This window comes from Podarcis filfolensis, assembly GCF_964270895.1.
Source record: "Podarcis filfolensis genome assembly, chromosome: 2".
Lineage (NCBI taxonomy): Eukaryota > Metazoa > Chordata > Lepidosauria > Squamata > Lacertidae > Podarcis > Podarcis filfolensis.
In genome coordinates, this window is record NC_139605.1 from 32,702,115 (window position 1) to 32,729,880 (window position 27,766).

The 27,766-nt window shown below is 41.1% G+C and overlaps 1 protein-coding gene across 14 annotated transcripts in view; it reads left to right on the forward strand.

Annotated features, from left to right (window-relative positions):
• The window catches only part of LOC310756452 (contactin-4), a 536,818-nt gene that overhangs the window by 355,765 nt on the left and 153,287 nt on the right, over nt 1-27,766 (forward strand). For 13 of the 14 annotated variants that reach the window (XM_083600569.1, XM_083600561.1, XM_083600560.1 and 10 more), the window contains one exon: nt 18,005-18,100. In XM_083600569.1, the coding sequence (XP_083456695.1) occupies nt 18,005-18,100 (96 nt within the window). Of the gene's footprint in view, nt 1-9,041; nt 9,064-18,004; nt 18,101-27,766 lie in introns of those variants that run through there. The other variant, XM_083600563.1, reaches the window with a different exon arrangement.

Here is a 27,766-nt window from a genome sequence, read left to right on the forward strand (position 1 = left end):
TCCAGTCGCATACGACTCTGGGCTTGTGGCTCTCATCTTGCTTTAGTGGCCGAGGGAGCCGCCGTTTGTCCACAGACAGTTTTTTCGGGTCATGTGGCCAGCATGACTAAGCCGCTTCTGGTGAAACCAGAGCAGCGTACGGAAACGCCGTTTACCTTCCTGCCAGAGCAGTACCTATTTATTTACTTGCACTAGTATGCTTTCAAACTGCTAGGTTGGCAGGAGCTGGGACTGAGCAACGGGAGCTCACCCCATCGCGGGGGATTCGAACCGCTGACCTTCTGATCGGCAAGCCCAAGAGGCTCAGTGGTTTAGATCACAGCGCCACCCTCATCCCAAAACAGCAGCCTACTTTGAAGACATAACCTCCCTATCACCATGTTGATTTAGACTGTGAGTTTGGGGCATAGAAGGCCTAAATCACAGGCATTAAATCACCAGGAGATTTCTGTTTTGAATTAGTGCCAAATGTAGTCTAGTGTTGCCTCCAGTGTAACGAGAGAATGATACAGTCTTCCTCAACCTGGTGCTTTCTGACTCTTTTGGACAACAGCTCTCATCAGCCTCAGCCAGATGGGAGTTGTAGCCCAGCAGCTGAAGGGTGCCAGGTTGGATAAGGCTGTAGCAACAGATTATGTTAAGGATGAAAAAAACCACTGCATTTTTCCACTAGTGCCAGTCAGTGGTAAGGCATTAGCAGAGACAGGAAGATGCCTTATGTGATAACATAAGGCACAACAAGTTTACAACATAGGTAAGTATGGGAAGAAAGACATTCCTACTTTCAACACCTTCATGTGTGCCCTCATGGATAATTTTTTTAATTGAATTGCATATTCTTCTGTTTTAATGTACCTTTGGTGGATGTTACTCATTTTCAAATTATATTTTATGTGATTATAATACGCCGTGAAGTCACTCAATATGAATTAGATAGACAGATGGATAGATAGATTTAAAATAATACTAACGTTGGACCGCTGTTTTGGGGGGGAAATGTAGATCACACAATGTCTAGTTGCACTCTGCTTAATGTTTTGCTGAAAATCAAGATGTCTAATTGGCCCTGATAAAACCAGCCCAGGAACTCCTTGCCTTCCCTCTTTGCAACCCTTGTGTGCAGAATTAAGAACTGTGTGCCACTTAAGTGACACAGTAAGAGCTCTTCTTCCTGTGTCAAGACTATTTAATTCTATTCCCTGGAGCTCTTATATATCTTTTCCAATAACAAATATTTTGTGCTAAACTGAATGTACTAAATTGGCTTGTGAGAGCAGGTTTTTATTTTATTTTATTTTTTAAAAAACATGCATATATACTTCACACATTTTCCTACTCAGACACAGTTAGTTGCTGCAGCTTTTCAGACGTGTTCAGACTAATTGTGTTTTTATTGTTATATTTATCTTCCTTTTAGTTTTTGTTTTGTGTGTGGTTTTGCTAATTTAGATGTTTCCGCTGGTGAATTTGATGGATTGTGTGTTCTGTAGCATTCAGAGGATGCTATAAAGTAAAGGACTGCTCTGTTTTTGTTTTCAGACCCCACAGCCCATATAGTGCACACAGGTGTAAATCTTGGAAGTGTAGCTGCTCTTCAAGGTCCTAAGCAGATGTTTTCCCCATTCAGTGATAAGTTTACTAGTCATGCTTTATATTAGCCTTCTGCAGTCTTTGGCCCCTAGATGCTGTTGGATTAAAATCCCAATCATCCTCAACCAGCATGGTCAATAGTCAGGGACGAGAATTAAACTAACCCTAGGCTGTTAACTGGACTCATGGTTCTTGATGTTATTTATTTAAATTTATATACTACCCTTCATCCAAAGACCTCAGGGCAGTTCACAAATTGGACACTGTCACAAGGTGCCCTCACAGCAATCTACATGAAGCACTAAAAACAATGTACTGTAAGTACAAATCCTAAAATACAGTTTTACACCACAGCAGCAAAACAATTACAAAACCAATCCCATAAAGAGGCCAGAACTGAAGTCATTTAAGCATGCATTCACACCTTCTAATCTTTGTTGCTGTGATAGGATATGTTTGACATCAGCACACAGTCTCTGCACTACTGCAAATGTGGCATTTGAGATGAAACAGTAGAATACATTCTATGAAAGGTTTAGCATCTTGTACTTGCAAGTGTGATGGAAGGACTCAAGACTTTAAAAGAAGCAGAGGGGATGGGGATCTATATCCATCTGTTTTCTCCTGAGGGTTATAAATAAGAAGAGCACCATTATTACTTAAAGACTTGATGGAGTTTGTAAATAATTGTCTTGTGATGTAAAGTCCCATTGATACTCAGGAAATGTGTTTCAGTTTATATCACCCAAAGAAGATACTTTCAAATCAGCAAGAGAATGCACAAGGGAGTGTTGTGTTCTTAAAATGATAGTTTCAAGTAAATATTGGAAAAAGAAGATACTCTACCAGTGTTGGAGCACTGCCATCAATTTCTTTATCATGCAGAGATGAAAGTGAAATTGTCACAGGATAATCACAGGGATGTTGTCGTTTTAGAATAATTAATGTTGTTGACAATTGAAAACTAGGCTGCAAACATTACCGCTTATTCCAGCTCCATGTGCCCCCCCCCCTACTGGTGGTGTTTGAAGTCAAATGCAAATGAGGTTATCCACAATCCAGAGGCATCTTGTAGCTTCTTGAGAAATGCTCCTGTGTGGTGTGCTTTTCTCCTCATGGAAGCTTCAGTTAAGCTGAAGAGTGCACATTTCAGGGAGCTGTTGCACACATGCCAGTAACAGTGCATGGGCAATTTACTGAGTCTGTGAATTGGGGTTTGGGATGAGGAAACTAATCAGGTAATGCGTATTGGGTGAAGATATCCCAACCCTCTCTCTGATCTGTACAACAGGTTAGGAATGTGACTTGAAACACAGTGGTGGGGGGGAAGCAACCTCACTGTGTTTCAAGCTGCTAATGTGTACATCATTTTAGTGTAATCTCTCATTTTGTATTTAATTTGACTGAATACTTTTATTTTTGAAGTGTGTTAGGCATATGGAATATTTAATGAGGGCACAGCAAATATGAATAACTTGACAATCTAAAATGTTTGTATTCAGTATCACCCAGAGAACATTTAGACATCGGAAAAGTCAGGGATATTAGAGGTAACCCTAAGAAACTAGGCCTTATGTCAAAGCAGACTATGGCTCCATCCAGCTCAGTATCATCCCAGATGACTGGCAATAGCTCTCCAGTGTTTCAGATGGCAAGTACGGTATTCCTTGTTGCCCAGTATTCCACTCACCTCAGCTTCTTGATATCACCTGCTACAAAAGATCCAGGAGGAGGAGATAGAAAAGATTGGAAGCAGCTGGCCGTTATCAGATTGACTGGCTGCTAGCCTTACGAAAGGTGTGGTGAACTGCCTCCAAAGGAGATCTTGCCTTTGCAGTTCCCCATTGGGATACCCCTTGAGGTTGCCATAAAGGTGAGAGAGTTAATTCCATGTGGTTTTTATTAGGCCTGAAGCTTGTGTAAGGAATATTTAGCTGTATAACAAGCTTGAAGGGGTGACTCCAAAAGAGGTGTCCCTTTAGATCATCACTCTCATGATGATTGCTTTTACCTGATGACTGTTAGTAATAGTTTTTTTATGGCATGCCAGCTATATGCTTGTACTTTAATAATAATATAATAATAATTTATTATTTATACCCTGCCCATCTGGCTGGGTCCCCCCAGCCACCCTTCCAACAAAGTATTAAAATACAGTGGTCTGTTAGACATTAAATTTGCTGAGGGGTTTGTTGAATCTTGTCTCAATAGAGCCCTGGTCCAACATAGTGAGCCTTGGCCCAACACCAAGGGAGAATGGTATGCTTATATATTTGTTTTTATGTTTGGCTGTTGAGATGGAAAGAAGGAGCGGAATTATGTCCCCAGGCTGAAAACTTGTTGGCATAAAACTGTGCCTTCATAGGGAGATAGACAGGGGAACAGTGTGGTTTTTGTTTTGTTTTGTTTTGTTGATGTCTTGGACATTTCCAAGTAGAAGATAGGATGTGGGACCAAGGATGGAGGAGTGGGACTTAGACTTTGCCCTCTCAGCTTAGTCATGTGACCTGGCATGCCAGCGAAAAGTTTGCTGCACCTCAAACATTATTTTAAAGGCTTGTTTTTTCTTCTGCTTGGCTTAGGCTGGCTTAATCAGCAGTTACCTCACTGCTGAACGGAGTTTGAATCTGGTGCAACTTTACACCTGCTTAGCTTAATTTACAGCAGCTTGCTTTATGCCAACTTCTTGTGTGTAGGCTTGTTCCCTTAGTCAAGGCAACTTCCAGTGGATTGCTTGAAGTGTACTCGGTCGTCTGAGCTGTACAAAGATGTTGTCTCAGCAAAGGAGTCAACTGAAGTCTGTAACGGCCTGAACTTCCAGTGCCCTTCTATCCTAGAAAACTATCTTGAGTTTTTAAAGGTTATAGACGATTTTTTCTGCATGAGTAGGAGTAGGAGGAGCTACAAGGCAGTCATCCCTGGAATCTGATATGAAAGCCACATTGCCCAGCTCAGATAGTGTGATTGGGGGTGCCATGAACGACATGATCTGTGATTTGTATGACAACATATATAATATTATTTGCTAAATGATGTGTGATGGGATGATGAGCTGCTTGTGCGTGAAATCCCTAGTCCCTCAGAGTTTGGCTATGTACGCAAACCTCTGTCTGTAACGGAGCTCCTAAGCATGGCTCCGTCAGTCGCTGGTAGAATCCGACAGTGGGCGTTTACGGAATTTCTTCCAGCATAAAAGCTCCTTAACGGAAACCCGCCTTCTGGACTCTCGGCGCGATAGTTTCCGGCGAGGAGTGGGTGTCCCTATAGGAGGGCCTGAAACCTCCCCACTGTTTTCGCTGGAAGTGTCTCTGAGCCATTCCCCAGACTCACTTTCCCTAGGAGCTCCTTCCCTCCCCCTGCTGGTTCCTTCCTCAGCTGATAAGTCTCTTTCAACCTCTGGGAGTCCCTTCACCTCCTGTTCTCCCGATGGCAGTTCCCTGACATGATGTGATAATTTGGCTTGATTTTTGCTGACTCCAATTATGTTCTGCTGTGTGTGTGAGTCCTCTGCCGAATCTTTTTGTTATTGTACGAGGACCTCGGTTGACATTACTGCATTTTTTAAAAATCATGTTTTAAATGTTGTGGACTATCCTGAAACACTCATGTGCTGAATGTCAGTGTATACATTTATCAAATATATATTCATGATAAGCTAAGAGTCTGAATCTAAAACCACCCTAGTAATTGTATCATAGGTTTTGTGTATATGCTATTCAGGGTTTTTGTACCCTTGCCTTTTTGAGTTTTCTAATAAAACAATTCAGCTCTTTTTCATGTAATAATTTTTGTTAATATATTTAAAGGCCTTGCAGCCATTAGATTTCATAGACCATTTGGCTGCTCAGTCCCACATTATTAGAGAGACCAGATATGCTTGTCTGGTATCTTGTGCAGTTTTTGAGGTGAAGAATAGTGCCGGGGGCTGGAGGGAAGAACATCAGACTGGCAGCATAACCCCCTCCCCCAACAAAAAAAAATTATCTACTTACTCCCTGAACATGGAGAATATGTTCAGAAATGTGTAAAGAAATATGTCCGAAACAAGTGTGGATGTAAAAAAAATCCAGATTTAAGGTTCACAATTGATGCTGAAGTTGTACAGCTGTCTACACCCATAATTACACCACTTTGTGGCCGCAGGCTTTTAATTACTACTTTTACTACACAGTTCTTTTCCATGTCATCCTCTTGTTTCACCAGCCCAGATTTACACCAGAAAGAAAGATGACTATTTTTGAGGTTGAATGCTTCTTTCTGTCAAAAAACATGCTGTGCGTGAAAAGTATAATAAAAGCAATATCACAGCAATATTGCAGCATCAGTGAAACAATTGTTTAAATAGCAAAACAGTGGATCATAGAATCAGAGTTGAAAGGGGACCCAAGGGTCATCTAGTCCAACCCCCTGCAATGCAGGAATCTCAACTGAAGCATCCATGACAGATGGCCGTCCAACCTCTGTTTAAAAACCTCCAAGGAAGGAGAGTGAAAACAGTTGAAGAGTGCTAAAATTTAATTTACAATGTGTACCATGGTAGTGTTTGTTGTCTTCACATAAATAATGTAGAACGCAAATGAGATTTATTTGTTTGCTTTTAACATTCTATCTTTCCTCAGGTTCTCAAGGTAGTTTACAGTTTAAAATAATTAGCTCATGCTAATAGACTTTCGTTATTTATCTAAAAGTATTTATATGCCACTTGGCCTATAAAAAGCAATTATATACTGCTTAGTATATATTTTTTTACATGTCCAAGCGGTGGTACATGGTACAAAAGGAAGAAGGAATAAGGAGGGAAGGGGAAAATGAGCAACACAGAGACTCTACTACTTTTATGCTGTTAAATAACTAACTTAAATATTTACCAGTGCAGGAAACAGTTATGGACAGGGAAGAGCCAAATCACATTTGATCCTACCTTAATTAACAAAGGGGGCACTGCTGTTTCACTCTCCTGTCTCTCTGTTATAGCCATATAGAATAGATGCTGATGGAATCAGCTCTGTGAGATGGAGCTAATCCAAGCGAGGCTGATGCAGTGGGCTAAAGCCTCGCCTCTTCGTTTGCAGCCAGGTGTGCTGTATGACTGCTGTTGTGTTATATTAGTTAGGATATTGTGTTTAATAAGTTTGTCCTGAGCAAGACCCAGTATTTGAAGAGGAGGTGGAAAGAGGGAGAGGAAAGATGCAGAGAGAAAAATATGCCGAGGATGTGACTAGCTATTATGACTAAAGATCTTCCTAAGCACTTTTTAAATCTATTCCTCATGGGACAAAGGAGTAAATATGAAAACTGCTGATGGCGATGGTTGTGGGATGAGCTGTTTGCCAATGGAGGGTATCTTATTTTCTCACATGCAGCCAGGTCTGTTTTGTGTCCGGGATACAAAAAGCATGATTTTGCTGTAAATACGGAGATGCAAGAAGTGGTACAAAAAAGAACTATATATAGATTGGCTGGCAGCATCATGGAATCGCTTCAGGCCCAGCCAAATACAATTTGCAGTTGCTTAAGTTTTCCTGACACCACTCTCAGATCATCATTCTGCTCAGGTAGATAATAGTTTTGTTTGTTTAACAATACTACAATTAATCATATGTGCAAAATAAAATAGAAATGCCTAGTTGCCATGAATAGTAGACAGGGTAAACCTTTGTTAATCCTACCCTAGGCCACACCCATCCATGGCTGTGCTTCATGCCTCCTTCAAGTGCTTTTGCCTGGCTGAATTGTGGTCTTGGATGGGTACCTTTTGCTTGCCTGTGCAGAGAGATGTGGTATGTAGAAAACTCCTGGCTTTTGCAGGACTGGAACATAAGTCAACTGTACAAAGCTCAGATTCACATCTCTTGCTCCACCAGCTGCTTACCTCTAGCATCTCCCATCACTGGCATGAAGGAGTGTGGTCCTTGGGCTGGGAGAGGGTTTACGAGTATATATAAAATGCACACACTTTTGCTCTCTCAGATTAAGGAGCTTCCCTGAGCTTAGTCAAAGCTAGAGATTACTGCTTCCAAGACTCAGGAGCTTCCCAGAGCTGTGCACAATACCCAAGAGCATTCTAAGTCATCCTTTAGACACATTTGCACAGCTCTGCCTGAGCAGTGGTTAGCCTGTAGAATCTTAGAATAAAAAGTAGTGAAAAACTTGATTTCTGCGCTACTTGCTTTGCTGTTTGACAAAAAGGTTTTCTTACTGAATATGAAAAATTCCTATTCAGCAGTTTAAAATCCTACCACTACCACTCCATGTCCCGGTGGTGCATTTGTATGATTCCCACAGCACTGGTATGCCTCTACCACTTCTCAGCATCAGAATGCATGTGTAGCCTTGTATTGGAGCCGCTAATCTTTCATGACAGATTTTCAAATTCCAAGAGTCAAAGACCTGTGGTAACAAAGAATATCCTGAGAAAGCAAAACCATAGCTATTTTTGTCTTGCAGTTTCTTTGCACATCATACCAATTATAAACCACTTGTGCCTCAAGAGACAGCTTTTCAGTCAGAAGTAGCAGTGTAATAGCATCTAATATTTCTGCTCTAAGCCAGAAAATTAATCATGTTTGCTTTCATAAATCTGGATTTAACAATGTATGAAGAATTGATTGATCTCAGCATTCTCTTAGGTTATAGCACAGTGTATAATTATCTCATTTTTAAGCATACAAACAATATAAATACTAAATTTTAACACACACTCATAAGTAAGATTCAAGTAACTCAAAGTTGCATTAACACGTTGGTCTCAATTCATTATGCCTCTGCATGTGTGTACAAATGATTGTGCAAATGATGTTGCCTTGGTTTTCCTGCTTCCCCCAGACAATGACCGAAGCTTCTTAATTATATGTATACAACATCCACATGCATAAATGGATCAGAGCCATTTAATTATTTCAAAATAGCCAATAATTTAGAATATTCTGGTAGTTCTAAAGATGGCCGTGGCCACTTATTTTGGCTAACTTACCATTAACATAACTCTCTGCACTGCCATTTAATTCTTTTACAAATTTAGAAAACTCTTGATGCATTATGTATGTATTTTTTTAAAGGACATTAACTTTTATTTGATATTTAAACTTTTATTCTGTAGTGGGTGGGTGGGTGATGTCTATTTGCTATGAGTGTTATGTATTTTATCCCACCTTGGATTCATGAATTGATGAATGTTGGGATATAGAAAATGGAAGAATAAATAGATGCAAGATCTAGGGTTGGATGCAGGCTATCTTCTCAGCAAGGTTCGAATGAGGGGAAAGCGCCCACTGGTGTCTGCCACCTCCTACATTGCCTCCATTGTGACCTCCCACACAGTCTCAGAGGGTTGTCTAGTGCAGGAAAGGAGTCATCAACCTTTATGAGCCAATGGGTACATGTGGAATTTTGAGAAAGTGCTGTGGGGATGTAACATTTAAAAAATGGCTTCCAGAACTTAAAGGGCAGAAAAAGGGTCAGGACTACAAAAAGGTACAGACACTCCCCTGCATTGTTGCCCCTGCATTGTTGCCACTGCCCCCGTCAATGAGGGGAAAGGCACCCATATATACCACCACTGCAGTTGCTCACAGAGAGAAGTGCCTTGCAGCTGTCCTGTGCTCAGAACAGAAAAGAGGGTTGGATCTAGTCCTGGCATCCAACGAATTGTGGGCACGTTCGAGGGTGCATGTTTAACATAGGAGAGTCTGAGCCCAGGGTAAAAGTACATACCGCAAATCAGGAGAGTCGTGAGTGCCAAGAGGATGAGCTGGACTAGATGGGCCATTAGCCTGATCCAGTAGGCTCTGCTTATGGTCTCATGAAATGAGCAGAAAGAGCCGTAAGCCTCACGTGCATTGTTCAGTTTTGAAGGAGTATTTACTTTTGCAGGCATCGTAGGAGGTATTGGCAGGGTCACTTGAACCTGCAGGCATCTCATTGGAGGCCCTAGGATAGAAAGTATTGCTGGAGGCTGTAAGGGGATGGCCGCAGCCTTTCTAGCCACTGCAGGCAAAGTCTGAATCCAAGCCATAACCAGGAAATTATGAGCTCCCACCAAGTTAATTACCATTCGAGATAAAGGTTAAAATAATTGAATCAACATATATGATTGTGTGCTGCCTACAAGTTGAAAGGAGATTCTGGAATGTAAGGGGCAGTTGAAGGCTATAGCCCGACCTGACGAAACCAGCAAAGGAAAATGCTGTTTTATTTTTTTATGTTCAATAACTCTCCTGAGTGTATAATCCTTAGAGCATTCTGATTTTAAAATATGTTTAACCAATTTTTATTTTATTTTTATTTTGGGGGGTAAAAAAATAAGCCTAAGGAGAAACAGCTATGAAAATATTCATTTGGTAAACAAGTGTAAAACAGAGCTTAGCTTTCATGAGAGATAAGGGCCTCTTTGTCAAATTGTCAATGACCTGAGACAAGCAGCCTCCCTAGGGATTCTTTAGTGTATTCATTATTGTTTTGAGGGTGCATTGAGTTCACTAGTTGAATTATTTCCACATTGTAGCTAAAAACAACAAGAAGAAAAAAAACCTTCTGTATGAAATGTACAAGCATTATGCCTGACTAGAAATTGGGATGGAGTGAGTGGGGAATATGAGTTGATCAATGAATGGACTTCAGTTCATAGCATTGCAAGATAGTTACTGTACTTTTCCGGGTAGAAGATAAGGTTTTTTATTATTATAAAATAATCTTTAAAAATGGGGGTTGTCTTATACATGGACAGTGCTTTGGGTGGGGGACTGGGGATTGGTTGCTGCCTTGAGCAGGAGGTTTTCAGTGGCGATAGGGCGGTTGATTGGTGGCTGCAGCAAGGACTGGTGGCTACTGGCTGTCTCTGCGGCAATTCGGTGGGTGATTGGTGGCTGCCGGTGGCGAGGGGGCAGACGATTGGTGACGCATGTGAGTGGCAGTGTAGGTCCATTGGGTGAGCGATTTTCGGCAAAAAAAGCTCAACTCTAGGCAATCCTCCCCCCCAAAAAAGCTCAAGAACTCTGAGCAATCTCTCTCCATTTTCTTAATTTGGAGTCCCCCCAAATTAGGGCCATTTTATACACAGGGGCATATTATACATGAAAAAAAATACGGTAATCTCTCCTCACTCCACCATGCCCTTAATCTTTCTACTTGGATCCCTTAGCTTCTGTGGTGCAGCTTAAAAATATTCAACCTGTTATTCCTGTCACCTATAGCTGTTGGTCATTATTTGTGCCTATACAGTGGTACCTCTGGTTACGGACGCTTCTGGTTACGAGCTGCACTAACCTGGAAGTAGCTGCTCCTGGTTGTGAACTTTGCCCTAGGATGCAAACGGAAGTCGCGTGCCGGAGGCCCCATTAGCGAAAGCGTGCCTCAGGTTAAGAACGGTTTCAGCCTAAGAACGGACCTCCGGAACGAATTCAGTTCGTAACCAGAGGTACCACTGTAATGATATATAAAGGAAATTTAACAAAGCAAAGCTATTGAAGAATTTTCTAATGTACATATAATCATAGAATTGTAGAGTTGGAAAGGACCCCCAGGGTCATCTAGTACACCCCCCTGCAATTCAGGAATCCTGCCCACCACCAGTCCCTGGGTGGGCTTTAACCAGCGACTTTCTGGTTAATAGCCAGGCTCACTGAATCATGGCACCACAAGGGTTGTTAATGGAGCTACTGCACTCCATTACACAAAACTGGTAGGAGAAATCACATGAGTAGACCATGGTGTGGTATCCAAGTAGCTGGTCCCATTAGTGCAGTGCTTTTTGCTTGCATAATGAGATTTCCCCCCTCTGCTTCCCCAGCTTGCTCCCCAACTGCTCGGGAGGGTTGGACAAACCCCTAAAACAGATTTAGGAAGCAGGGAGGGGCGTTCTAACTTCTTGTCTTGTATCTATTCACATAGGACCATCATGTCAGGACTTGAAGTCTCAATTCAAAATGAGTTAGCATGTTGAATTAAGCTGGTAGCTAGAGAATGAAATGTATCACATGCAGGGCCTGCTACCTGCTGCCACTGTTGGTAATGGCTGAAGATGGTAAACAGCCATGGGTTGTATCCAAAGTGACGCTAAGTCGTGGCCCCATCAACACAAGGACTTGAACCTACATTTAGTCTTGAATCCAGGCCTGGGAGATATTAGGCAGGAATTGAGGCTGTCTACTGGCTCAAGCCTCTGGTTGAAGAAAAGCAACAACACAACCACCAGCCAGGCCAATCATGAACATCCTTGAGCCATCCCTATCATATCAGATGATAAGGTTTGACCTCTAAGAAAAAGTACTAGGGTCAGGCTTACAGTTCAGTATGAGCAGCAAATGGACTATTTTTACTGCTAGTCCTTACCATAGGCTTCTTTTCACCTCACTGCATGAGATATTCCTTTGGTTCCTGGATCTTGCTGATGAAAATTGGAGTCAGTTAGATCTGGTATATCTCAGAGGTTGCTTCTGAAGAGCGTTTGAGGAAGAAATGACAGTCCATCTCCCAAAGTAGGGCAGATTGAATTCTCACAGGGTTCACATTTCAACTTAAATCAAGTCATCACTTTGGTTTTTTTCTTTCTCTCTCTCTCTCTCAAGTCATGGTTCCATTTTACCTTGAGTGGACTCAAGATGTTGCTGCCAAGTTGAGAATGTTTAGTAACATATGGGCCATGAAATTATGCACATGTGTGAAATGGATATGTTTTGAACTACAAGACCAGCATGGGGGGTGGGGAGTGCTGATTTTGATGGAAGCATAATTGGCACAATACAAATCAAGTCTATGTATTTGAGGAGGAGAAGGTTCAGTTGTTCTGGGGCTTCTTGTAACATTTACATGCACTTTAATCCTGTCCCAATTTATGGATTGAACTTGCATCCCTGGCTGTGTAGGCTATAAATGAGAGGGGGGGTGGGAAATAATGCAGCCCTAATTTGCCATACAATTCCATGCTCATAGACTGTAAATATTGATGTTTGCACTTCTTGTTAATTTTAAAATGTGCGAAGAAACATTGCTTATTCAAGCTAAACATGGATCAGCGCTACCATCAAGAGCCATATGGTGCAGGTTAGAATGTTCATATTTAGCATGCTGGCGTGACTTGTGGGTTGTCAGTTTTTCGCTTTCTCTGATTTTTCTGCTTCTGTTGTGACACATCTGATATTGCAGAAGTGAGTCATAGAACATCCTACACAAAAGGTTAGCAGTTAGAGAAAATGGGAGATGTATTGTACCAGATAGAGCTGGCAATTCCTCTTCCCTTAGACGATATACGGAGATTTTAATCGGGGCCAATCTATTTCCAGCTGGCATGTTTCTCAGACTTTGCTGAGAATTTCGTGTTGACTTCATAATGAAGGTGACTTTAAAAAGTTAGCACAGAACTAGAGAGAAAAACAAAGTTCATGCTGAAAAGAGGATTTTGGCTCACGTGCACTTATCTGGTACCTTTCGTTTTAGAGCATCAAAACTCTTAGCATAAATTAATTAACTAGGCCTCTTCAGAAGCACAGATAGTTCAAGCATCATTGCACTTATCATTTCAAATGAGCAAACTTTGACACAATGAAGCTAAATGACTTACCCGAGGTCACATAACAAGTCAGTTGAAGAAATCAATACTTTATTTTAATGCAAGTATATCATAGTCATGGGCAACAATCAAGTGTAATATTAAAGGTGGCTGTGAACAGTCATGAAGCAGCTTTTTGAATAGGTGTTGATCTTAATTTGAGACTAGTAGCTTTTATTAATAAGAAGCTACATGAAGTATTAATCGACAACATTTTTATTTATGCCCTGTAATCTACCTTTGAGCGAAATCAGTTGACTAGATTTAAATCATCAGTCTGAGAGCTGCTTCTTGCAGAACAATTTAGTTCTCAGGTAAATCTCAAGTGTAGCTCCTTGCACTTGAGGAACAAGGGCAGATGATCTTTCACCTCCTTTTTCCACCATTAATCAAAGTTATATATGAGAACAAGAGGGGAGGGAAAGGGTAACGATATAACCTGCTGCACACCTTCAAATGCTGATAATCTCCATGCCGCAGAAGACAGAATCAGAATTCAAAATGACCCTAACAGATTGGAGAATTGGGCCCAAGCTAACAAAATGAATTTCAATAGGGACAAATGTAAGGTTCTACACTTAGGCAGGAAGAACCAGATGCACAGATATAGGATGGGGGACACCTTGCTTACTAGCAGTTCATGTGAAAAGGATCTAGGGAACTTGGTGAACCACAAGCTTAATGTGAGTCAGCAGCAAAAAAAGCTAACACTATTCTAGGCTGCATCAACAGAAGTCTGGTGTCCAGATCAAGGGAAGTAATAATACTACACTATTCTACCTTGGTCAGACCACACCTAGAATACTGTGTCCAATTCTGGGCACCACAATTTATGAAGGATGTTGCCAAGCTGGAATGTGTGCAGAGGAGGGCAACCAAGATGATCAAGGGGCTGGAAACCAACCTTATAAGGAATGGTTGAAGGAGCACAGTATGTTTAGCCTGGAAAAGAGGACATTGGGAGGAAATATAATAGCCATCTTCAAAGATTTCAAGGGCTGTCACATGAAAGATGGTGCAAGCTTGTTTTCTCCTGCTCTGGAGTGTAGGACTCAAAAATGAATGGCTTCACGTTACAATAAAGGATATTCCTACTAAACATCAGGAAAAACTTTGACAGTGAGAGCTGTTCAGCAGTGGAATGGTCTCCCTTGGAACTCTCCTTCCTTGGAGGTTTTTCAACAGAAATTGGATGGCCATCGGTCATGGATACTTTATCAGAGATTCCTGCATTGCAGGCAGTTGGACTAGATGACCTTTGGGATCCCTTTTAACTCTACAATTCTATGAATGGATTATTAATGGTAGCATGATACTTTGGTGGAACAAGCATACAGTGTTTTACTAGCAGAGACTGGGGTAGAGACCTTTCTTGCAAAAATACAGTGGTATCTCGGGTTACATACGCTTCAGGTTACACACACTTCAGGTTACACACTCCGCTAACCTAGAAATAGTGCTTCAGGTTAAGAACTTTGCTTCAGGATAAGAATAGAAATTGGGCTCCGGCAGCGTGGCAACAGCAAGAGGCCCCATTACTTAAAGTGGTGCTTCAGGTTAAGAACAGTTTCAGGTTAAGTACGGACCTCCGGAAGGAATTAAGTACTTAACGTGAGGTACCACTGTAGTAATAGCAGTAGTAGTAATAATACTACTAATAATAATAAATGCTGGTTTAATGATGTGGAGTTTATTTTCCTAATTGTACCAAGTGCATGTTATGAGGGATGACTGCAGAAATAGCATCAGACACATACATTTATTAAGATGTGCTGATTGCCTCTCGATCTAGTCTTACGAGCTCTTGTGCCCAAGATAAGATCTGGATATTTTTAACCCTCAGTTTCTTCAAAAACCACCTGTTACAGGAATAGGGCCATTTTTTAAATGATTGGAGGGTGGGGCAGAAGTAAAGAGTGGCCCACATCCTTTATCAAAATGAAGATCCACCCAGTCCACTTTCATCTGGGAAGCTCACATTTTCAGAAGTATTTTATAATCACAGGTGTACTATGAATATGGATTTTTCCCCAGTATCAGCCATGGCTCATAGTCAGTGATAGACCTAGTCCCCATTGATCTGTCAACTTTTTTGAAAATATCCAGACTGCTAGCACTCACCTTTAATAAGACAGGTCCCTTTAGCTAATTCTGGAATTTCAGGAAATATTTCATGTTGTTTCCCCCCCCCCCAGCAATTACAGTTAGTTTATTTTGGGTGTTTGTGTCCCAAGTTCTTAGAGCTTTTCTGAGATAGTAGATCATTTCTCTGTATAGTTAGTCTCTCTCTGTCTCATCCTGTGCTCATCCTGCTCTGACAACTCTGTAAAATTTCTTTATTCGAAGATACTAGGGCTGCCTTGCGTCCGGAATTTCCCAGACATAGCCAAGATTCGTCTGTTGAAAATGGCGTCCGGGTGTAATTTTCAAAAAGTGGCTAAAATGTCTGTGAAAACCTGGGCGAATCACAGCCCATATCGGAAGTGTTGATTATTTGCCTATTTTCCAAAATAAATAAATAAATAAAAATAAAACTTATCTCTCTCTTTTTTTTTTTGAGATTTTGCCCTCCCCAAAGCTCTCCCCCTCCCCCAATTCCTTGTTTCAACTTCAAACCTTTAAGGGCAGAACTGTATACATGTCTACTCAGAAGTAACCGCAGTGGCTCTTACTCCGAGGAAAATGGTTATAGGGTTGTAGCCTTAACTTATGTTAGTAATTCTACTGTCAGTATAATTTCACCCAGATTTCTAAAGAACAGCTTGTCCTAATTGGAGGGGAGAAATACATTCAGGGTTGCAGGAAGTACACCTAAGCAGTACTGCCAGTGCAACTGTGCTCTTAACAGGAATGGGAAAAAAATCAAAGTGGGATAAAAATCAAAGTTTAATTTATCACCTTTATAACAATATAATTACTTTCCAGCTGTTCAATACATTTATCTCCTGTGTATTTTCTTGGTTTTATGCTGTGCTGAACAACAATTTTGAGATCAGCAAATGAAGACTCAGCTGCTATAAAAGCCCCCTCCCCCAAAATAAAAAAATAAAAACCTGGGAATGTAAAAACAAACAGCTATGTAAGATAAAAAGCCCCTGAGTTGATTCAGTGCTGCTGGATCATTTGCCTTGAATTCCCTTGGCAGCTGATCAATAACTGGTGCCATTGGCTGGGTCACCAATAGTAACCTTGGCAATTAATAAGCTTAAGTGTAATACACAAGGCAGAGAAAAAGAATGTTTCAGAGTGCTTGGTGTTGGGACAGAATTTGCCATTTTGCAGTTTTCCTTCATACGGTTGTTATCACAACTTAATGTTGGGATGATAAATGCAAAACAAAAGGGGATTTTAGTTGTCATAGCTCATGAACCTCAATATACCCATGTCTAACTTACAATGAGGCACCGGCATGAGTTCTCCCCATCTTTCAATTCTTGTCATTCCAGTGACTTGGGACACTTGTGATGAGAAAGTTTAGTGCGCAAGATAATTCAAGAGTTAATCTCGGCCACCTCTTCTGTGTGAAATATTTGATCACATGATTACTGTAATGTTGTATTTAGTGTCCATGAGTGGGCTCTTCCATTTTTGCAGTACACACAAAAATACCCATTAACCACTCAGCTACCCATCACCAGTCTGTAGGATAGGCAATTTATGAAAGCAGTTAAACTCAGAGTGAACTGATGCAGATAGCAGATAGTGAACTGGGTTTCTGAGAAATGGAGCACAGATTTTTGAGTCCAAGAATCTCAGTGTAACTGAAGTATGCTAAAGTTGCGACCTATGATTAAGTGAACATCTTAAGTGTGTTTACACAAGCATGTGTGTGTAGTGAGTATTTTCACCCTTTGTTCCTTTTGTGCATTCTCTAAGAGCTCATTGTGCTCCATGCAATATGCTTTTTAAATTCGGGTGGGGTGAAGAGGGACACTTGGGAAAGAAGGGGCAAATCCCCACTATAAGGCCTGCCTGTGACTCACATTGAATTGACTCAGAAATGTACTATTTACTACTAAATCTGTCTGATGCGCACATACCACTTGACAATTAAAAACCCCACTTTATTCAATATTAGTCACATTTCATCTGAAGCACTGCATACTATGTTGGGTAACACACTTTTAAGAACAAAGTAGATAAACTGGAATAGGTTTAGAGAAGAGAAAACCAGATCGGTAGTTGAGCTCCTATTGAGGGTATTCAGTGAGTCAACATGACAGTGATGTGGAATTGAGGATTGGAGTGATAATTCTGTAATATGGCAGCAGACAAAGCTGTATTGTAACTTTTTAATAAATGAGAAAAATGAGGGGGGAACTTGAGAGCATTTTTCAAATACCTGAAGGGCTAACGCATGGTGTTTTGTTACCTTCTGCCCCAGAAGACAGGACAGGAGAAAATGGAACCAAGCTACAGGAGAATAGATTTCAGTTAAGCATTAGGAGAAACTTCTTGGTGGTTGGATGGTTCAGCAATGAGACCAGTTATGTAGATGGTTGGTGGTCTCCTTCTGAAAGTCTTCAAAACATCTCTTGGAGATGCTCTAGCTCTGGATCTCCTGCACTGAGCAGAAAGGCAGGTGGATTAGATAGCTTATAAGGCCCCTGCAAGTTTATCCCCCCACCCCCAAGAAAAATGCTTCACACAGATGTATCCTGAATGTGCAAAATATGGAGATAACCAGGTGCACCCTGAACACTATTCACTTCCTTGAGGCAATAGAATTCTTGGGGGGTAGTCCTTCTTGACCATCAGCAGTTTCCTGCATGCCACCGCTTTAAATTCTTCTAGTGAATCTCATTTGGGTAGTGAGTGCCATAACATGTGTGCCATAACATTATGTGTTTATTTATCTATTCCCAATAGATCTTGAAAATTTCAAAACCAGGACAAGAAGTACAGTGTCAGTACGACAAGGACAAGGGATGGTTCTGCTGTGTGGACCACCTCCACATTCTGGCGGTGAGTAGTATAAATGTCATCAGTATAAACTCCCTTGTCTTGCAAATGAGCGCTGGGGTTCTGCATGCCAGTAAACTGCATGTAAGCCCCACTGTGATGAATGGGATTTACAAAGGAATAAATATGCGCCATCAGTGATCCCTTAACTAGATCCACATGCTGCCACAGTGAATCATGACAAATCTGCCACCTTTATATAAGAACATAATAAGAGCCTGCAGGATCAAACGATTGGCTCTTCTAGTCTGGCATCCTGTTCCTACACTGGCCAACCAGATGCGTATGGGAAATGTGCAAGTGGGACCTGAGCGGAAGAGGACTCCTCTCTCCTGCAGTTTGAAGCAACTGGTATTCAGAAGCATACTGCCTTTAACCATAGAGGCAGAGAATAGCCATAGTAGATAGTAGCCATTGATAGCCCTATTTCCCATGAACTTTTCTTATCTTCTTTTAAAGCCATCCAACTTGTTGGCCATGATTGCCTCCTGCAGCAGTGAGTTCCATAGTTTAGCTATGCACTGCATGAAGAAGTACTTTCTTTTAGCTGTCCTGAACCTTCAAATAATCAGCTTCACTGGATGTCCATGATTTCTAGTGTTATGAGTGAGGGAGATAATATTCTTGCTATCCACCCTCTCCACGCCATGCAAATTTTTATAAATCTCTATCATATCACCTCTTACTTGACTGGTGACTGGGAGTGGCTGCCAGGACCATATAACACCAGTCCTAAAAGATTTTCCCTGGCTTCCAGTACATTTCTGAGCACAATTCAGAGTGCTTTTGGAAAACACCTGAAGGCAGCTCTCTATCGGCAGGTTTTTAACACTTGATGTTTTTATTTTGTTTTTAGATATGCCATAAGCCGCTCAGAGTGGCTGTGGAAACCCAGCCAGATGGGTGATATAAATAATAAAATTATTATTAATAATAAAATAATAATAATTAGCATTGATGCATTTTTTGGCTTTATTGAGTGGTAACAAAAAAAATATATCTGTTTTGTTTAATAATAGTTACAACAATTGCTTCATTATTAAAATGAAAATCAGAAGCAAATATTTTTCAATTACTACATCTAAGTGTGAGAATAGTTGTTCTGAACCAGCTAATCACAGAATAGAGTCAGTCCTCCATTGAAAGGATCAGATGATACATACTTTAGACTGCACCTTTTCTGTTTTCCAAACAGAGTCTTTTAAGATCTATGGTCCTCCAGATAATAATAATAATAATAATAATAATAATAATAATAATAATAATTTGTTGTTTAGTCGTGTCCGACTCTTCGTGACCCCATGGACCAGAGCACGCCAGGCACTTCTGTCTTCCACTGCCTCCCTCAGTTTGGTCAGACTCATGTTTGTAGCTTCGAGAACACTGTCCAACCATCTCGTCCTCTGTCGTCCCCTTCTCCTTGTGCCCTCCATCTTTCCCAACATCAGGGTCTTTTCTAGGGAGACTTCTCTTCTCATGAGGTGGCCAAAGTACTGGAGCCTCAGCTTCAGGATCTGTCCTTCCAGTGAGCACTCAGGGCTGATTTCCTTAAGAATGGATACGTTTGATCTTCTTGCAGTCCATGGGACTCTCAAGAGTCTCTTCCAGCACCATAATTCAAAAGCATCAATTCTTCGGTGATCAGCCTTCTTTATGGTCCAGCTCTCACTTCCATACATCACTACTGGGATAATAATAATAATAATAATAATAATAATAATAATAATAATAATAAAACAACAACACCAATAATAATAATTTATTTATACCCCACCCTTCCCGGTTCAAAAACTGGGCTCAGGGCAGCTAACAACAAATTTAAAACACTTAATTATAAAAGCAGCATAAAATACAGTATAAAAACATGAATAACAATAAAATTCAAAAATCAATTTAGGGGAAATAAGCATTAGATAATCCCCAGGGCTAGCTGGCTGAATTGGTCCTACTTGGGCCAGCGAGGAGGCCAGGGGAGAATTAGCTGTGGGGTCTCAGAGTGGGTGATCTTCATAAAAGGGGAGGGGGAGGGAAGAGAAGGGAAATAAAAGATCAGGCTGAATTCAGATTAAAGGCCAGGTGGAATAGATCTGTCTTACAGGCCTGACGGAAGGAGATTAAATCCTGAAGGGCCCTAGTCTCATGGGACAAAGCATTCCACCAGGTCGGAGCCATCACTGGAAAGGCCCTGGCCCTGGTGGAGGATAGTCTGACTTCCTTAGGGCCTGGGACCTCTAAACTATGGTTATTCATGGACCTTAAGGTCCTCTGCGGGGCATACCAGGAGAGGCGGTCCCGTAGATACAAGGGCCCTAAGCCATGTTGTTGAACTGCGACTTGCATCAGCCGCAGCCAGCATAGACATACATACATGACATCTGTATGACATCTTCCACAGTTCACACAATGAAAAAAAATACATAACTATAACAAAACAAAAGTAGTCAGAAACAATAAATAAAACATTTAAAACTACAGTGGTGCCTCGCAAGACGAAATTAATTCGTTCCGCGAGACTTTTTCGTCTTGCGAAGCACGGTCCGTCGCAACTGCGCCTCTTCAAGCGGCTTTAAGAAAAAAGCAAAGAAACTCGCAAGACGTTTACGTCTTGCGAAGCAAGCCCATAGGGAAAATCGTCTAGCGAAGCGACGCAAAAACCGAAAAACCCTTTCGCGTTTTTCGTTTTGCGAGGCATTCGTCTTGCGGGGCACCACTGTACCCAACCAAATGGAACAATTTCCACATAAATTACAAGATTTACAATAAAGGTACACAAAACCACCACCAGCAGCAGCAGCAACAACAACAACAACCCCCAAATAACACCCCAGTCCAAGAGTCTTTTGAGCAGCCTCAGCTTTTGTAGCTGGAGTAAGTCATGGTCCCGCCTTCTCAGGCCAGGTGGAAAAGGCCTGCCAGGCAGGGAGCAGGTCTTCCGCATCTCACAGTGGTTGGAATGATGAGAGTTGTAGTCCATCAATATCTGGAGGACCACAGATTCCTAATTCCTAAGGTAAATAGCTTCATACAAATATACTTTTGTATTAAGAACAAGCTGGTGGGGCGTCGACTTGCCCCCCACATTGAGGGGCCCCACCCACATGACGTGCCTTTATTATTCATTAAGAATTAAAAAAACTTGACTTTCCTGCCCCCATAGCTGTTATTAGGAGGATTCCTAATATGTTGTATTTTATTAGGAGGATTCCTAATATGTTGTATTTTATATACTGTGTCTCCATGACTCTATTTATGCATGAAGTTCCTTTTTATGTGATTTTTTTTCTTTAAGAGGAAGGGGTGTTGTTTTGTTAAAGATTGGCTGTTTCTTTAGTTCATAAAAGGGTATTTTATGATTGATGGGTTCACATGCTTAACATTAATGCCTTTGACATCCTAAATATAACTACTTAAATAAAACAATATCCAGGTCTCTCACTCAAATGAACCAATCACTTCACACAGTGTAAAATGGTTCATTGTCTTCTGGGGATATGGGATGTTTATCAAAACCTGTTCCGTAATTGGAGCCAATTTCATTGATGCTGCTGCTGAGAAAATGAAGTTAACAAGGAAGTTGCATTAGCAACAGTCAAAAAGTCAATGTTTGCTGAGTGGCAGATGGCAATATGAAGAGACAAACAAAATGATCACGTTTCAAAGAGGATTTTCTACAAAAACAATTATAGTTAAGAGCATAACAAAACATTGGTTTCCATTGTTGCCTAAAAGATGATGTGAAATTGTGTCATTATGTTAAAGCAGGGTTTAAAAGATCTATATCAACATTACAAAAATGCCTAATGGAAAATACTGCTAAACTAACTTGATGGAACATCACGCACACAGGGGCCCCTTGAAGTCGCTCCGTGTGGAGACTTTTGCAATGTGGTACATGACAGGTAGCTATGAGCCATAAAGAGAGGCACACCCACGTAACATATTCATGGGGGACCTTTCTAGAAATTATATTTGTATTCAAATTTAAAAATAAATAATAAGAGTTTCCAAGAAAGAGAGAAAGGAGGAGTTGTAGGGTAAAATGATATGGCCAACTGGTGCAGTTTCAGGCTTCAGGTGAGGTGCAGGGTGGAAGTTCTTGTTGAGGAAGCAAGAAGATGTTTAGGAGAGTAGAGCTATTCTTATGTTTCAGATGTGGAGAAGGAGTGGTGCAAAATCACAAACCAATTGGGAGTTTCTGAACTCTGGAATGGGAAGATGAAAGGGAAGCAGGAACTTTAGAAATCAGGGGCTCAGGGGTGGAAATGATGAGAAAGATCTGTAACTCCAGAAGGAAAGAAGAGATTTAGGGGGAAAATTTCACAAAATGGCTGTGAAATCTTGCAGAAAGTTCTGCAGTAAACTTTGGGATCAGCATTTAAGAACATAAGAAAAGCCTGTGGAATCAGACCTAAAGGGTAATCCTGGTACAGTGGTACCTTGGTTTACGAACTTAATCTGTTCCGGAAGTCCGTTCTTAAACCAAAGTTGTTCTTAAACTGAGGCATGCTTTCCCTAATAAGGCCTCCCGCCGCCGGTGCCCTTCTACCGTTCGTCTTCCGTTCGTAGACCAAGGTAAAGTTCACTAACCTGAACACTACTTCCGGTTTTGCAGAGTTCGTATACCGAATAGTTCATAAACAGGGCTGTTCTTAAACTGAGGTACCACTGTACAGCATTATGTTCCCACAGTGGTCAGTAAGTTACCTACAGAAGCCTGTAAGTGAAATATGAGTGCAGCAGCATTCTCCTGTAATTAAACGATCTTAGTTAGAAGGGCTACAAAACACCCATCTCTGAAGCCTTGGGAACCACTCAGAGTCAGAGTTGAAAATACTGGATTGGGTGGACAAATGGTCTGACCCCCTAGAAGATAAATGTTCAACTTTAAGTTTAATATTGCAGCAGAGACTACATTATTTTCAAATTTCGCCAGGAAAGAAATCCTTAGGCTACATGTTAAATGAAAAGCTTCCAGTGGAATTCAGTGTCATGCTGTGATGAATGAACCATCTGCACAAGCATTTCAGCTTGCCAGTCTTCTCCCCCTGACATGCTGTTCTGGGGGTTCTCCTGACCCCCCCCCCAGCCAAAACAACTTTCAGGGGGTACAGGAGGGGGAAAGAGGGGAAGCCCCCTTGCACAGGGCTTCTGCTGATGAGGCTCATTAAGTGAATCCTTCCCCCATCTGTAATAGTGACAAGATGATCTGAACCATGGGAGAACCAATAGTCATTCATTTGTAGGAAAGCATGATGTAAAGTGATTAGAGAATATAGGGGGAAGATGATGGTTCCTGTTCTGAGGTACCTAAGCTACAACATAGGAAACAACATATATCAAGATTTCCTCCTCTAAAACATATTTCTCCCTATCTTATGACTCTTTGTACACTAATCTTTCCCTTATTCTACTTTGAAGAAGTGTTCATTTCCAGGCATTTACTTCCCCTGCTGGATTATTCCAGTGTAATTACGGTGTTGATGTTAAAGATACGCTGATAGTTTGCTTTCTGTTCACATAAACACATCTGAATAGGGAACTATGGTTTCTAAAATAAATGTCCTCAGAGATTCATAAGAGATAGACTCCTGTTATTAAGCTATCAGTAAATAAGCATTTCTAGAACAACTGAGCAAGCATTCATATATTTTTATATGAGCCTCTTTCATGAGTTCCAGTAAATTTCTAGGGAATCCAGATGAAGAGCAGATAAGTTGTTTGTTGTTAGTAGTGTGTGTGGTGTATTCTTCTGTGAATTATCTGTGCATTGTTCCCTAAAGCATAGCTCATCCTACAGACTTCCCCATCCGCAGTAGACTTGGCCTAAGACCAGCAGTGGACAGCTATCTTTAACTGTGTAAATAAACTACATTAAACTTGCTAATACCTATGTGAATTCAACTGTCAGGTTTCAACCAAGAACAGATTGTGCATTTGTAATGCATTTGCACAACAATACTTTTACTGTTGTCATTGTTTACTATTTCATCATGGGCAGACTCTGTCTCTAACTCTGTCTTGGGATCAATCAGAATGGTGAGCTAGTGCTGCATCTGAAAGTATGTAGTCTGCTTCCTGTTAGAGAGGAAGAGGGCACCAATGCCAATGCCAGACTGGCACAGTAGAAGGGCCCTTTCTAGCAAATGGGGTAGGTGAAGATGCCAGGAATCCTTGGGGGCTCTGCCCTGCTGTGCACTTTGCTTACAAAATGCCACTGTCAGTAGCTCCAAAAGAGGCTGCTCCTTCTGCGGAAGTCCCTGCTGCAGACCACAGCAGATCCTATTCCACTGTACCCTGTCCCTGAAACACAGGGTAAGTTTAAGCATTATTTGGGGAGGTGGGTTTGTGTGTGTAAATGACAAAAAAGTACACATTGAAATGTTTCAGTTCGAGGCTCTCATGATCACAAGATCAAAATCAGCAGTGAAATTATTACAATATAAACTGAGCTGGAGAAGCTCATGGAATCTCTCGGGCCACTGTCATACTCCCCTACGCTGCCCTCGGATTCTTCCCCTTCGCTCTCCATTTCCTCTCTCCCCAGTGCTCCTGCTCCTGAGTCCCTGACAACTGTACTCCCACTATTTTATATTTTATATTTTAGCAGAAGCTGCAGTACCAGATTCAGCCTCTTTGATCCCCCAGTTAACCTTGGTTCATAAGAAAAGCAGCAGAAATTATTTTCAGAAAGTCAGGTTAATTGTGGCATAAGTGCGCACCAAAGGTTATTCTGCAATGTATTTTATTCTTTAAGGTGCCCCAAGATTCTCCTATATGTTTGTTTATATTTTGTAGCAGACTTACACCCCTCTATATCAAATCAAATCATACCTTTATTGGCATCACAGTATAAAACGTTTCAAATCACTGAGATAATTAAAGGGACAAGGGTGAAGCTGCCAAGGGTTATAAGGTCACACTGTGGTCAAGTGCACTTAGATATTCTGCTGCGCCTAGTCTATTTCCCGAAGGGATGGTTCGTTGGAAACCTTTTCAGATAAAATTGTAGCTAAAAAGGAAGCTACTAGAGCAGTGGCATCTTTGTCCCGATCTGCAAGGAGAAACCTCATTTGATTTGTTCTCAGAGTTGTGGGCCGGAGAGCCAACATTTTACTCAGCATCGGTTGGCGAGGTCTGCTATGTAAAGGGCAATGTAAGAGAATGTGGTCCATTGAATCTGGTTCTTCTTGGTTGCAGGCACACAAATGGGCTTGATTTGGAGTGTGTGTGAATCTGCCTTTAGTCACTGCAGAAGGGAAAGCATTTAATCTTGCGAGCATAAAGACTCTTCGATGGGAAGGGAGTAGTAAATCCTTTAGGTATTTGGCACAGGTTCTGTAGGGTGTTGTAATACCTAAGGCCTCTGGAGAACAAGGTCTCGGAGTGTGTGGTCACAGCACTGTCTTTCGTGGTCATTGATTAATTGGAATATGTTATTTTCATCACATGCTTCAAGGCTCTTGAGAGCAATGCCCAAACTACGGATTTTGTCTTAAATTGCTCTATACCATCTGGATGAGATGTGGTCTTCAAGCATAGAGGTTAAGAAGAAGTTAGATGTTGTTCTAAAGTGGACTTTTAGGCAGGCCTTGATTGCAGAGAGCCATGCTTTGGTTTCCATCAGATGTTGGCTGGTTTCAGCACATAAGGTTAAATAACATGCATTTAGGGGCACCAAGGATCTTATGAAGAAAGGTCGCTTGGATTTGTTCAGCTTCTCTACTGAATGCTTGTATCCAAATTGGAATACCATACAATAGCTTAGGAAGGACCTTAGCATTAAAGATATTTATTGCAGCAGGGACCATCTGGTTGCCTTTGAGGAAGAAAAAATGGAGAATCGCTGATGTAGTGCATTTTGCTTGAATAATCATTTGACGTCTGTGTGTTGTCCAGTTTAAATTTGGCTGGTAAAATATCCCTAGGTATTTGAAAGATTTTACCTGGTCAATGGGATAATCGTCTAGTCTCCATTTGACAACTTTTAGAAAAAAATCATAATTTTAGATTTTTGTTAATTAATTATCAGGGAGTTCATCCGGCAAAATGAAGAGAACGGGTTCAGAAATCTTCTAAGGCCGACCTGTTACAGCCCTCTATATTCATAGGGGTGTCATTGTGTGTAATTGAAATGTTATTGTACATTAGGAAGAAAGCGGTAGGATAAATCCAGCACGAGAGAAAGGAAGCCAGCAATTTCTAGTTCTTGTGGTTTTCTTGCGGTAGGAAAATGTCTTTCTATTTTTGAAGCTAAAAGCTGTGCAGTGTAAATTGAGCTTGGTGGATGAACTCTTGTTGTTGCTCTTGTTTAAGTGTTGCAGGAGGAAATATTAAGTGTAAATGTATTCCAAGCGATGGCTTGGTAACACCAGAACAGTGCCTCGGCTCTCACTTCAGGCCGGCATGACATGAGGGCTGTGAGATAAGTACCCATCTTCCCTGAAGGAGATCCTTTTGCTACCCATCTTATTGTATGGGTAATTAGCTGGTAATCATTCCACTCTCTCAAACAGTACAAATTCAATTAGAAATATTGTTAATTGTATTAGGACTGATCTGCTGCTTGACAAGCTCTGCAAGTTAACAAATGGGTAAATGCCAGTTTATACCGGCTGATGATCACTCTTACTAAAAGAACTTTGATGGCAACTCTTTGCAACCCCAGATTTTTTATAAATGAGCTTTGCAATCCTCTTCTTATGAAAGAACATGTTACAATAACAGTGGCTCCAGTAACAGCAGAGTGACCAGGGTAGTGGGGTAGGGGGACATGTCTCTCTAGCCTTGATATTTTGCTCTATCCAGCGCTGAATGTGTTCAGAAGGTAAGTTTTTGGGTGGCCTGGCTGGAGAGCAGTGCTTCAGTGATAGACAGATTCAGCCCCCATCTGCACTATACATTCAAAGCAGTATCATACCCCTTTAAAGAATCTTCACTTCCCCCAAAGAATCATGGGAAATGTAGTTTATTAAGGGTGCTAAGAGTTGTAGCTACACTTTTCAGAGTTCTCTGGGGAAAGGGATTGATTGATTGATTGATTGTTAAACCACTATAGGAATTGCAGCTCTGTGTGTGGGCAATAGAGGTCTCCTAACAACTCAGCACCCTTAAGAAACTACACTCCTCTAGATTCTTTGGGGGAAGCCATGACTATTTCAGCAGTATGACACTGCTTTCAACATATAGTGCAGATGGAGCCTCAATTGGGGAAATGGAAAAATTGGGGAACTTTCCCCAGTTGGTTGGGGAACTTTCTCAAAAGCAACCTGTGAGTGTCACTGCTGACATTACAAAATAGTTAAGACAAGCAAACCAACGGAGGAAATGAGGTAGGAAGGAGAAAGAATGAAAGGGAGAAAGAAAATGAATAACTATCAAAATGAGGTGTAAACACTTAATTATTACTGAATAAATTTTAAGGTGCACTCTTGAACTCTTGGTGAAGAATGCAACCGATTCTCAGTGGGATTACTCCTAGTCTCTTCACTTTGGTTTCAAGGCCAATTATAGAGCACTCTGTACAGCATTAAAATGCTCCGCTACATGGGGGCAGGGATAAACTTTGAAAATGCCAGCTGACGTTAAATGGGCCAAATTATCAAGTATTCTCAACATCAGAAATAGAATCAATGCTTAGCCAATAAACTGAAACTGACATGGGGACAAATA